This window comes from Argiope bruennichi, chromosome 9, assembly GCF_947563725.1.
Source record: "Argiope bruennichi chromosome 9, qqArgBrue1.1, whole genome shotgun sequence".
In the NCBI taxonomy this organism is placed as follows: domain Eukaryota; kingdom Metazoa; phylum Arthropoda; class Arachnida; order Araneae; family Araneidae; genus Argiope; species Argiope bruennichi.
Window position 1 is genome coordinate 102,081,981 of NC_079159.1, and position 14,403 is coordinate 102,096,383.

Here is a 14,403-nt window from a genome sequence, read left to right on the forward strand (position 1 = left end):
TTAATTAATTTCCTAATTTAGCCTATATTAACTTTATTCTAAAATATTCTTTTATTTCCTAATCCCAGTACACTTTTTCTATCTAATTAATTCAACAGAAGCTTTGTAAAATTGCTGAATCGACTAAAGCCTCACATTCTCACACTCCGAGTGAAGGGACAAAATACTGCTGACTTAAGAAATTCTTTTTAAAAGATCCTTGGGTTTCCCTTGCCTCGTCGGCGCTTGTAGCGAAAATCCCTATCAATATCTCGTGTTATATAAGACCTTGGATAAAATGTTCAAGAGCTTTTCCTTCATTTCGCTCTGTGTTGTGTGTGTGCTCGTCGCTCCTGCTTGTACATAATGCATGCCTCCCTCGGATGAAATAAAACGACGTCAAAAAATCGAAAGTCTCTTCACTGTCTTCGATACTGCCTTCTGATTGAAAAATTATATGCTTAAAAAAATAAATTCAGTAAAGAACACATAATTATTTTCTAAAATAGCTAACATTCGCCGCCATGAAGTATTAAGTATCATTGTATTTGCATGTATCCATTTCTTTAATGCATAATTTCCTTAAAATCTTTTGGAATATTTAATCATTTTAATTTCTAAACTACAACATATATTTTAAGTGATATAAAATTATACTTAATACCTGGTGTTCTCTTAATAAGGGTTGTAGAGCCCTTAATCTGTAAAATTGATTTGTGCCATTCAGGTTTTTCATTGGAATACTCTAATTGTGGCAACACACCCTCCGGAACATTGAGAATTTTCCGCTTTAGTGGCACCTAAAAAGTTTTTCTTTACATCAATGAATTTTATTTTCTAATTAATTTCTGATTACAACTATACGCATAAGATGTTAATTTTTCTATTTATTTTGAGATAAAATTTAAAATTTCAAAAATAATAATAATAATAATAATAATACAGCAATACAAATTTAAGAAGAAAATAAACATGAATTATTTAATTACAATATTTAAATTTTATGAAATATAATGCTAAAAAAGTAAGTTAATAAATTTACGAAATATTTTGCAATTATCAGGTAATAATTTTTGTAAATCTAAAATCAATCAATAAGTTTGAATACGATTTAGAAATATCCAAATAACACAAAGAGAGTTTTTTTTTTTTTTTTTTTCAAAATAGAAAAGAATAAAAAAAAAAAAAAAGAAGAAACAGAAAATGAATTCTATATGGATTTTTATTTATATTTTATCAAAAATATCAGCAGATCATTTTCCAATGCTTTACTTTATTTTATTGAAAACATGCTTGATTGTACTTAAAATATAAAAAATAGAATCAACATTTAAGCACACTTAACTCTAAACATTAAACACACTAAAATTATTAATACACAAGCATAATAAATAAAAATTTTATATTATGAATTCATATTACCAATATAGTTAGAAGGAAAAAAAGGAATTACTTTAGATGCAAATTTTAAACAATTTATATGAAAAGTCTCAATTTTTTTTTAAATTATAAAATGCTGAATGTATTTACTACTACAGAAAGAAATTTTGTAATAAAAGAGAATAGTTTATTTTTGTTCCTCAGTCTTTTGCTTTAAATGCTAAATATTCCATGAAGATTTGTGTAAATGCCATTTTAATATAACTAGATAAATATTATGCTATAAATTTAATCACTTTTAATTCAAGCCTCAAATTTCTCATTCTTTCTATGTGTCTATCAAAACTGAAAGAGAAAGCTGTTTCACAAATTATTTATTAAATGACTGACCCAAGAGAGATTTTTATTTTCTGAATTTTAAGGAAGCTTATGAGTTTATTGTTTAATGCTATTTTAATTTGTTAAAAAAATCATTCAAAGGAATTTCAAAAATTATTTTAAATGTAATTTGTTTAAAAGAACATTTGGTGTTTTTCCATTTGTATGACAACAGTCAAAATTTACAGAGACACACCATGCAGACATTGCAATAAAACATGCAATTTTTGTCAATTTTGCATATTTTAGCAAACTAGGCAAAAATGAATGTAATGTTTTATGCCAATATTTATGAATAGCAATAATTACAGTCACTAAAATGAAAAACTGCATGTATTTTTAAATTAAATACACATAATAATAGCTGTATATTTCAAGGAAGCAAATACTTGCAACAAATCTGATAAATTCCAAATTTTGTAGCATTTATTACATTTAATAATTAAAGAAATTCGACTATTCTACATTATTTCAGAGGAAAATAGCAAATGAAAATAGTGTAATACATTTAATATTAAAGTAATCATATAAAGAATTTGTTTTCGTTAAATATAAAATATATATAGGTGTATAAATATAATGGAATTTCATAAGAATTATTTTATAATTATCTGTTGAAACATTTAAGATATTATAGTTTCATAATTGAAAATTCTCTAGTTTGCAAAGAGAAAAGTACTAATTATCTTTTAAGTAATTCCCAGTTATGATAAATTACAGCAATGTTTTTCTAGCAATCAATTATGCTACCAACTTATTAAGAAAATAATCAACATAAATTTTGAAGAACAACTTTTTTTAATGAGAAATTTGCTGATGGCAGTGGCAGATTTAGGCATTTTATAGCTCTAGGCAGTGCACATAGTGAGAACCTTTAATAAACTAGTCAATTTAATGTCATGTTTTAACATATTTTTAACTTAAACAACAGCTAAATTTTAGGGGGGGGGAGGGTATCATAATAATTTGTAAAATTATGTTTTTTATTTATTATTAATATATATATTCATCATGGATTATGAATATATATTAATTATTAATATATATTATTTATTATTAATATGTATATATATAATAGAGGGAAAATGATTAAAAGTAATAACTTTCTTTAGATACAAATCAAAGCATTTAAATTTAAATTTAGTGAAATAGATGATGTAACAACAATAAACATCAAACAAATATAATATTGAAAATCATTATTTTTACAGTGCTTGTCAAATAAAAAAAAAACTTGCATAACTATTTAAATAGCTGATTAATATCCTTTATATTAAAAATGAATAAACATCAGCTACCAATTCAACTCCTTTTAAAGCAGTAAAAGCTTTAACCACATCATTGAATTTAATACGATGATATGGTTAGTTCAAATCAATTTTAGATTTTAGAAAACCAAATATGCAACACTTGAAAAATCTATCTTCTGTTGAAAGACTTCTCTGATAATTTCTTAATTCTTTTAATGATGCTATAAAATCTTTCGCCAGATGCAACGATAATTGTAAAAAAGAGAAGATAATTGTTTTTGATGAATTAGTTTTAAGTTTCCCAGAAAAATTGCAAGCTTTTTTCTTCTAGTACAAATGCATAAGCAAACAGTTAGAAATTAATGCATTCTTCACAAATCTCTTTTGATAAATTATTTTGATAGGTTCTTCGAAGTAAATCACATTTTTCTTGAATTTGGTCACCTTCTGATTTAATAACTGATACAAAAATCCAAAATTTTCATCAATTATGAAGTACCTACTTTTTTTTGAATACATGTTTATTTTTTTCTGATATATTTATGACATTAATTTTTCCCATATATCAATTTTGTTTTTCCCCATTGTTATCATAGAATAATTTTCCTCCCCCCCAAAAAAGTAGTCTGTCATTATAAAGTTATTTTTACATTGTTTCTATGTTCATTGCTTCTTTCTATGTTCTACAACTTTTTCCAATCATTAAAACCATTAGTTTAAAAAAAAAATTTACATGAAATAATTTATATAGTAAACAGTAAGCACTTCCTCTTGAGTTCAAATACATTATTCAAACACCCCACCTGTTCCTACTGTTTTTTGTTTTTCCCAACTCTTTATTTTTCATTAAGAAAAATAAGTGTTTATTTGCGAATTTAAGGTTATCAGAGTAAACATATTTGGATTTCAAAATAATAATAATAATAAATAAATAAATAATCCCTTTTTCTGTTAAATGCTATAATATATTTCTTATAATCTAATCTAGTCAATAATTCAACAGATTTCAAATTCCAGGATTTCTAAAGTTAGCATCAGTTTTCTTAATATCAGATTCTTCAAATAGTTTATTACCATTTAACTCACATAACTTTACATAATATGAACCTTAAAATTCATTGCCACTATTAATTTCAGATATTATCTAAAATTTTAATTTGCAATTCTTAGTTTATTTAATACGAATTTGCCCGTAGCTGTTATAAAAGTTTATGATTCATCATTTTTAATTTCTCACATGGAAGATCTTTTAATACTAAGAAACTAATCAAAGGGTTTTTTTTTCATGTATTTTAGAATAGATGTCTCTTTTTTCTTTTTTAGAATGTCACTAACACTGTGTAAATTCGTTTGTATTTTTTTTTTCCTTCATAAAATCACTTGATAAATTTTATGTATTACATGGTTCAAACAAAGGAAAATTATTCATAAAATAGGCATTGATCTGAAACATAACCAAAGCCATTGTATCACCTATTAATCAGAGATGGCACAGCCTTAGAGAAAAGAAGTTGAACACCATAAAATAATGAATTGCATCAAGAAATAAAATAAAAAGATTAGTTGAACAATAAAATGAATAAATTTATACAAAAAATTCTTAAGATATTAAAAATATCATAGAAGTGTTACATAAAAAAAAATTAATCAATCACAAGAATTCAAAAATGCTGAAATCATCATTTTCGAGAATATATGTCATGTCTAATTAATCATAACAACTAATGAATGTTTTGGTTAGCAAATGCCATTTTATGTTTGGTGCTGTCGTCCTTGATTTAGACAGAACAACTAAGTTGGCTCATGAATATGCATCATTCATATTTATTTAAAATAACTAATATATATTATTAAGCATTTTAGTGAAACAGATAGGAACCTGAGTAATTATACTAGCCAGAATAAAATTGGTCAGTTTAAAATATAATTTAATTTTTAATTCATATAACTTGTATTTTTCATAGATTTATTTGGCAAAAAGATTAATGATTTTTTTTTAATTGGCTATGGTCCACTTTCGACTCTGCTGCCTAATCAGAAAATCACTACCAACTGCAAGAAAAATTAGTAATGGATTTTAGACTGTATCACAGTATTTATAATGTTTACGAGATTAAAATCTCAATAATCACTAGATTCAGTTATTTAAAAAAATAGTTGGGTCCTTTTTGTTTCGTTAAAATTCTATTTCTATTTAAAAAATTTCAAAACTCAAGTTAAATCATTTTATGAATAACTTTTTATCATCTTTTGCCTAAATGATAAATCATTATTAAAATATATTTTTGGTACAAATATGAATTACTTTCTTTTGACTTGCAATAATAATTTAACAAATGTTGTGAAGTTTGTTTATTTCTTAAACAAATGGTTATTATTCTTTTTAACTATTATTGCTTTTTCAATTTTGTTGGCATTATTTTTTGTACAATAACTAAAAAATAAACTAGATTATAACTAACTAAATCATAAATTAGAAAAATTGAAAAAAAATCAAATGATCAAACATTCTTTTCTTTTTAATGTAAGATGCAATAATATCGAAAAACATAAAATTTACATTAAAACATTTAACAATATTCAAGTTTGAATTTTAGAAAACAATTTGTAAGATGCCTGATGTAAGATTTCTGAACTCACTGCAAAAAATTTTGTTCGAATTTATATTGTTCCGAAGTATTAGTCAGACAGTTTTATACCACCATTTATATTCATACTTAAAATTGGTCAAGTCTATTTAAAAAGTAAATAATACTGAATAAATAGCTCACATATACAATTTTCTTTAATGTACATAAGCTAAATAGTGTCTAATAGAATATAGCAAAGCATGTCGATGTATTTAAACACCAAAACATGTATAACTTAATAACATTTAAATTCCAAGCGCTGCTTTTTAATAGAGAATACACATCCCAAAAAAGGTTTCTAAAATTTCAAACAAACCTTTCTACGAGCACCACTCATAGTTAAGCAATTCAAATTGTAGTGAATTTCAAACTAATCAGATTGGACATTGTTTCATTTTTGCAAAAATGTGAAACATTGCAAAAGTTGATTTCAAAACAGCGCTCGTTGATATGGCAACCAAAGATGAATTAAGTTGAGATGTTTCTTACTTTCAGCATTATAAATAGTTATTTATTTATTTATTTTTAATTAACTGAAATGATAGTTGCTAATATTTCCAAAACTTACTGTAAAACACTTATAATATTTGTTTTCTTCAATAAAAGGAGTTTTTAGTGCATATATGTAAATATTTGAATAAATAATGTTGAGAAATTAAAATTAGAATTCGTAAGCCTTTTAATCTACTCCAGTATCTCGATTAATAATTTTAAATTTAATATTAAGTATCATTTTACTTTAAATATGAAATATCGTCTGTTTAATATATTTCCATTTAGCATGCAACGTATACTATTTCTGAGGCACATTGTTACAATTCAACTCTACTCAATTCCATTTGTGTTATAATTTTTCAATGCCTTGAAATTTTTTTTTACTAAATTTTCTTAAATTTAATGAGCTGTGGCCACCTTTCTTTTTTGCCAATCAAGGATTATCACAGAATTTCTTGCAGATTTGTTTTATTTCAACATGAAAAGTGATTTATGGTTACTTACACGCGTGACACAGTTACCGACTTATAGGCAACGCATGTTTTCCAGAGGTAAGCAATTGAAAATAAGACGTAATACATCAGAAACGTTTTTTTAATTTGGAATTGTTCTTAACGGAATTTCAAAAGATTGAAGGGAAACGTTTCTTTTAAACGGCCTTTTTATCCTTGATTTATGTCACTTACTGTATTTGTTTTATATTTTGAAGTTGAAATACCCGGCATGTCTAGAATTTTCAATAAATGTTTAATGTTCTGAATCTGCTCAATTTTTTACGTTTAAAATGTAAGAATTTCATAATCAGTATCGTAATGTTGCCTTCTGTAAATATTTTCTGAGTGTTTATGACAGCTTTTATATCCATGAAAATATTTACTTTCAAACGTTATTTTTACGATCATGTTTTACTTTTCGTTAATATCAAACAAACATTTCACGTTTACTTAATTAAATGTATTTATCCGCCAAGAAAATGTTAATGTTTAAAATGCAAATTCTTCATGTGCAGTCAATGGTGTGTTTATACTAAATAGCAATAAGAATGGAAAACTGTTACTCGGAGAATATTTCCATATGAAAACTTTATGAAGTACTAGAAATTTTACTTTGGTATATAAGAGCTATACTAATTAATGTTATTTTGCTGAGGCATAGCTGACTTTGGCAATAAGCTCTTTCGATCATAATTTTGACCAAGTTTTAAACTGTTAATATTGAATGCATTTATTTAAAATTTCACTTTATTGGATAATAAGGAAATATGTGAATTTAATGTAACAAAACACTGTAAATTTATCTAAAATTTGAGAATTTATTGTTCATGTTTTAATTGAATGTCCTGTTTTTAAAAATAGCAAACAAGATTTTTTAAACTTAATCTTCTTTGCTGCCTTTTACTATATTGTTTTAAATTATCACTATTGTTTTAAATTATCTTTTAAGCATGATTCTGAATTGCTGCAAAAAGTTTACTGATAATTCAATTAATTTCAAACTTAAATTTTTACTATACACTTGGTCCTGTTTCACCAACATTAGTTCTTTCACCACCCTATAGTTAAAAAAACTATTGCTATTATAGGTTATAGTACATGCAAACAGAAAAGTGAAATGTTGAAAAATAATAATCCTACTTTAGAGTAAATATTCAAAGAAAACAAGTTTTTATCTTGACTTTTATATTGGCAAAGTATGTAATTGAACAACATGGCAAAATGAAATTTGTTTGAATTGCATTATAAAAAGAAAAAAATATTATTGCAATTTGTGTATGGATTTTAAGATAACTTCTTAAAATGGGGGATAGAATTATACTGAAGAGTTTTCATTTGAAAGGAGTTAAGGTTGTTGAATGTATTGCTGTTGGTGTAGATCTTTGTAAGATATTTTCATAAAAAAATGGTAGAAAAAAAAATTTGTATAATTTTTTATTTTATTATTTTTTGCTAACTTTTTGGGCATTGAAAGGAAACTCTTGTTAGTTGATGGGAATCATTCTCTTATTTTGAAAAGCACTGTGATCCAAATTTCATCAATATTTAATAAAACTATTTATTTGTATAAGGATTGTATGTAAGCATTTCTAAATTTTAGTTATGTAGATGAAAGGAAGTTGCTATACAAATTCACAGTCTAATCTTGAAATTTGTCGCAAATGCTCTTTGAAATGAGGCAAAAATCAGTTAACTCTTTAGTAATTAAAAATTAAATCATTTTTGTACTACATTTTTGAAAACTTATAATTCTACTGACTTTCAGCATTATCAAAATTATAATAAAAATAATACTTCGTTTGAATATTTTCCCCCAAATAGGATTTTTAATTATGTAATAACTTTGTTACTTTTTTTTTACATATATATTACCTTTGTTATCATTAAATTTAATGGAGACTTGGAGAATTTTCTTTAAATCTAAACATTTTTATTTTATTCCCTTTGTTTTTAATTAAATTTAATATAACATTGATCATAAAAAAATTTTGATAAGTTGCAATATTTCTTTCTCAATATATTTATTATACCCTTGATGTAATAAAATTGGAATTAAAAATTATTGATTAAAAAAAAAAGAACTACAGCAAAAAATTAGAATAAAGAATTTTTTTCTGTTCCTCTGGTTTCTATTCTAACTTCCACCAAGTTAGAATATTTAAGCCATGATTTGGCAAGTTAGGGAATTGTTATTGAAATTTTCGAAAATACAAACAAAATAAGTTTAATAGAAATGCAGGACATACAGAATATAAATTTAATAGTGTCATGTAGGTTCTTTAGTGTGGAACTCAATGACACACATAAGAAGTAGAGCTAAACCAATTTGTTAACTCAACTCTGAACTGAAAACACAGTGACTAACAAATCTTCTGCTTTTATACTAGCAAGGAAAGTTCCAGAATGCTTTTCTGGAGACAGTAAGAAAAGTCCAGAACACTTGTCTGGTAAACTAAAGAAAGGAACAGAATTTTCTGGAACATGAAATAAAGGAAAACATAAAATCAAGGAATTGAATGTTTACACAAACTGTATATCACATTGTAGCTAGCGTGATTCGAACTTACAGTCCCTTGATTATAAGTTCAGTGCTATGGCCGTTCGGCCATGGAGAGTCGACTTCTGACTTTTCAATGCGGCAGTAGAAATTAAATATTATAATTACTATCTCAATAGTTATACAGTTGAACTCTTAGATATAAAAAGATTTTTTTTTTTTTTTTTTTTTTTTTTTTTTTGCAATTCTTGCATCTATTGCAATACTACAGCAGTGTTAATACACTGCTGTAGTATTTTGAAAGGTATTATCTTTAAAAGCTCCAAAACAAAGTTGTAGTCGCACACATTCCATCATTTTAAATGTTATCTTCCTGGGTTTTTAAGAGCAGAACATTTTTATCCGAAATATATCAACCAAATTTGGTAGCTCTAAGTGAACGGTCTAACCTGTAGAATACCAACACACACATTAATCTTTCTTATAAATAGAGTAAAATAAATAAACCTTATAATCTGACTATGCTAATTTAATTTTAATACAAAATTATAACTGAATTTGTGATATTTTGAACACTGGAATTTGGTTTAAAAACAGCATTTTATAGTTTCATTAGTGCATTGAGAATAAGAATTCCAGAAATAAGCATGCATCGAAGGATGCAAAAAGAAAGAAAAAAATCTAAAATGTTCTAATTTGGTGTCAAATGCATACTCATAACCAAGAAGCTCTTTAAAAATATATTAGTTTCTTAGCAATTTCCTTCAAAAACAAAAGAATGTTGGAATACATTTTTATTAGCAATCTTGTAAAATTACCATTATTTTGGATAAGATTTGAAGAGTTATTAATTTATGAAAATTAAATTTGTTGATCATACTATGTTAAATCTTGAGAATGGTTTTAATATATACCTGTTTAATTTTAAAATTTTTTCTACCAAAAATTTAAAAATATTAAATTTTGTTCTTTTATATTGAATTGTTTTTCAGATTAAAATTGAATTTCTTTTACATTTATTGTTTATGCATTTAAGACTTTATAATTGATTGACTTTAATGTAATTATAGATAATCCTGCATAAAATAGACATTGCAGAAGTGAAGATTTTCCTGGAAAAAATTGTTGTGGAATGAAGTAGGTAATGACCATTTTGTAAATAATGAATTCTACAATTGCTTCTAACATCAACGGGACTTCAGCAACTGACAAAGACTCTATTAATCGAAAGGTTAGTTTAAATTGTTACTTATATATCTATTCATTTTTTTTTTATTCATTTACATACATGTTGATATGTGAAACCAACAGCATTTCTGGTATTTTCTTTTAAGGATTTAGGTTTAAAAAAAGCTATAAATAATAAAGGAAAAATAATTTAAATTTGTCTTTTATTTGCTTTATATTGTAAAATAGAAAGAAAATTGTTCACATAAGGAGATTTTCTAATCTTCCTTTTCAATTCTTACATTTTTCTTTTGATTATAATTCATTATAAATGGAAAATGTCTTTAAAAAAAATTCTTTTTCAATATTTGTATAAACTTGTTTCCTTTTTATTGCCTTAATGTTTTGTGCTTACTTTGCTTGATAAAAATCATTTTAATTTAATTTAATCATCATCTAATATCCATTTAAAATTTTATAAAAGAATATTTATTTAGGAAAGAAATATTTATTCATATAGTAAGTATAATTTTTATGTGTCTTTTATCTACAAATTTTATTGCTTTCTATTAATTGGTTAAATAAAAAACTGATGAATAAAAAAAAGTCAGCTGAAGAATATAATTTAGACTATGGCATATCTAGATATGAAAAAAAAAGTTATTAAAATTAATTGAAAATATTTTTTTTTTATTCATTTACATATTGAAATGAAGCTAAATGTGCAGATGTGATAGAATTCTTGTAATGTTTGGAATGAAAGCTATTTTTACCTAGCAATATAGATCTATAATGTTATACAAAAGTATCTTGCTGAAATATTTAAGAATAACAGCAATATTTTAAATATTGTTTCAACAGCTTTACATCTGAACTTATAAACAAAAGTGTAACTATTCCCCCCCCCCTCCTCCAATGACTTTTCGCTTTTAAATGTTTTACCATTATTAAATTTTTATTTACCTTTATATAAGTAAATTTTTTTATCTATATACATGCATTTGCTTATAATTGCAGTTTGTCATGCTATTTTAATAATATGAAAAATCTTTTCATAGCTTGCCAATGCTTCCCGATCATCTCTGCTCATTAGTAACATAGATTTTTCAGTAGCTGAAGTGAAGAAGCCATCTACTAGCTCTAATATTTCAGGGAAATATCTTTATAAAGTTGGCGATTCTGAAATAATCTGCAATGGGCAAAAGAAACAAAAAAATTGTGTTGATCAAAACAAAAATACCTATAGTAAGTATTAATAGAATTTTGTAATACATAATTGTAATCATTCTTTTGGCTCTTAATGTAAAAATTAATACTGTAGAAAGAGCCAGAAATAAACGCTGTAAAATATTTGGTTTCAGCTGAAGTAAAAAAAAAAAAACTCAATGTAATAGAGAATTTTGAAATCGCAAAAATAAATGTAGATATAGGAAAATGTTTGCTTTAAATATGTGGGGGGAAAAATAGACAGGTAAAGATTACAATTTCTGGATAGTAAAAAGTATAAAAGGGAACATAATGCAAGTAAACCAAACAATTTAAAATCAAAATAGGTGAAAATTGAAGAAATGATTTTTAATTGTAAAAATCTACGAAAAAACTAGTTGAAATATCAGAATATAGACTCAATAACAAAATCTAATAGATTTAAGGATCAGAACTTTATAATACAATTTAAAATATTAATATTTTAATGCATACAGTGTCCAGTTCATTTATTTAAATATAAATAGTGATTACTTAATTTATATATTTCTTGCATTTTTTCCGTCTTTCTGCCTTGCTCTTATCAAAAGTTTAGTTAAGAGATTCTTATGATTTTAACATTTTTTAAATGAATTTAGTAATTTGTATGAAATTAGCATTCATTAGTTGCTGCATGGGGCTAAAAGTAAAGGTGCTTGCTTGAAAGGGTTTATGTTCTTGAAACCTACTTTGAGTTCCATTTTCTTCACTGAAGAAATCTGACAAGTCTTCTTTGTGTTCTTCTTTTAAGCATTTAGAAATGGCAAGCAAGAGGTAATGGCACATTTTAAATTAATAGTGAAAATATTTTATTTAAATTTATTATTGAATTTCTATATCTAAAATACATGTATTTTCTTAAAAGTCATGTATTTTCTGTAAAGTCCTTGATTTTTTTTTTTTTTCTCCCTTCTTTTTCTTTATAAGTTTGACTACTGGATGAATTATTCCTGTTGAAACCTTGATATATATGTATGTGTGTGCACACATATGTGAATTCAAACTGTGGTGTGGTGAATGACAACTTTAAACTCTATCATTATCTCAGTATACTTGATTTTTAGAACTTCCATTTATCGTTTGGTCTTCTCCAAAAGAATTAAAAGAAATATCTTCATTGAATTTAGAATGTAAAGTGAAGCTGTGTCACAATATTCCTGTCTAGAAGATATCTTGTTCTTGCAATGTAACAGACTGCAAAGATGGGTAACACTTTTCAAAGGATATAATAGTAAAAGAAGCTGTGAAGCCATGCCAATTTGTTATTTGGGTTGAATGAAGATTTATCATATGCTCATGGGGATTGGATGTTCTTAGGCTTCATCAATTCACTTGATGTTAAATAAACTTTTTAAATAATTTTGAATTTGTTTCTTTGATTTTATCTTTATTTGAATCTATTCCTTTTTGACATTGTCTAGCATAAATGATTATAATTAGTATGTAAATATTATAGTATTAGTTATGCAAATGGAAAGTGCTATAAAGGTATATTAACTTGATGATTCAATAAACCATCATGACCTACTACACCATCAATATCTATACAGAAATCACAGTTCTCTATCTCGTTATTTCCTGTGTATGATTCAACGGTCATGTTATCCATAAGATAATGTATGGCTGTGTTATATTCTTTGTCAAGATTATATGCCATTTTGTATCTCTTCTTGCAAGCAATCTGATGTTTTTTTAGTATTAGTAAAGCATCCGTATTCCAGGACATAAACTGAGTCCTTTTCCAATCTTGAAAAGAAACCTCTGAACATAATTTTTAATTTGGATATAGGGACTGAATCCTTTCAAATGCGATTTTTGCATACTGCAATTTCCCTATGATTGTTTGCTCCTTTTAATAAACTTTTGGTGCAACTTCTTTATGTATTAATGTTAACTGTAGTATAGGTGAATCATTTATTTAATCACTCAATTCACTCTCCATGGAGAAGTTTTATTTATAATGACCTTCTGATGCAATTCAACATCAAATTCTGTCATTTTACTTGCAAATTTATTCATTTCACTTAAATAATAAAGTGTCTTTTAAAGATCAAATGAAGGAAAATTTATAATTGAGAGACAAACTTTTTCATGTCTCATTACGATTTTTCAACTAATTCAAACAATTTACTATAATTAATTTCTTTAATTTGTGTGTTAGTATGTTTGATCATTGATATAATATCTTTTTCAGATAATTCTTATCAGGTTATGAATGGTAACAAAGAGAAAGTTGAAGATGGCATACCAGTTCCAAAAATTCAGTTATATTCTGGAAAAATTCACTTGGAATGGAAGCAGATATACAAAATAGGAGCTGGACTAAGTAACATAGGAAACACTTGCTTTATGAATACAGTTCTCCAGTGTTTGACCTACTGCCCTCCACTGGCAAATTATCTCTTGCATGACAATGATCATTCGTCAAAATGTAGGTATTCCTTTCAATTTTTATCATATTGTTTGAACTTAACGTTTTTGGCCCTTAACCCATCTTTTCGAAACTACATAGAATTGCTTCAAACTCACAGCTGCTTTCTGATTCTAAGTCCATCTGAATAAAATAATAATTATTTTTTAGAAAAACAACTCGACTAAATAGCAAGAATTTTATTAGAGACTTATCTCGCAGAGTATAGTTATTTTTAAATTGAAGCTTTTATCTAAACAAAAAAAATTTTGAGATTTTTTTTTTTTTTTTTTTTTTTTTTTTGTTGGTGCTGTTATTGTGTGATTATTATTATTTTATTTAAATTAACTAAATAAGTAATAAATATAACCTTTAAATTCTCATTTTTTCCACACTTGCACAGTTCTCATTTATGTTCTGGGGGGGGGGGGTAATGAGATTTGAAAACTTTTATAGTTTAGGTTATTAGGAATTATTT

At 25.4% G+C, this 14,403-nt stretch overlaps 2 protein-coding genes across 2 annotated transcripts in view; one reads left to right on the forward strand and one right to left on the reverse strand.

Annotated features, from left to right (window-relative positions):
• LOC129983797 (dynein axonemal heavy chain 7-like) overlaps positions 1-6,061 on the reverse strand; it is a 135,663-nt gene extending 129,602 nt beyond the window's left edge. The window contains exons 1-2 of the mRNA XM_056093431.1: positions 5,934-6,061; positions 644-779 (exon numbers count right to left, since the gene is read on the reverse strand). Coding sequence (XP_055949406.1) covers positions 644-779; positions 5,934-5,954 — 157 coding nt within the window. The 5' untranslated portion in view covers positions 5,955-6,061. The remainder of the gene's footprint in view (positions 1-643; positions 780-5,933) is intronic.
• A 385-nt stretch (positions 6,062-6,446) lies between these two features.
• LOC129984081 (ubiquitin carboxyl-terminal hydrolase 42-like) overlaps positions 6,447-14,403 on the forward strand; it is a 28,135-nt gene continuing 20,178 nt past the window's right edge. The window contains exons 1-4 of the mRNA XM_056093856.1: positions 6,447-6,663; positions 10,174-10,334; positions 11,329-11,515; positions 13,710-13,946. Coding sequence (XP_055949831.1) covers positions 10,266-10,334; positions 11,329-11,515; positions 13,710-13,946 — 493 coding nt within the window. The 5' untranslated portion in view covers positions 6,447-6,663; positions 10,174-10,265. The remainder of the gene's footprint in view (positions 6,664-10,173; positions 10,335-11,328; positions 11,516-13,709; positions 13,947-14,403) is intronic.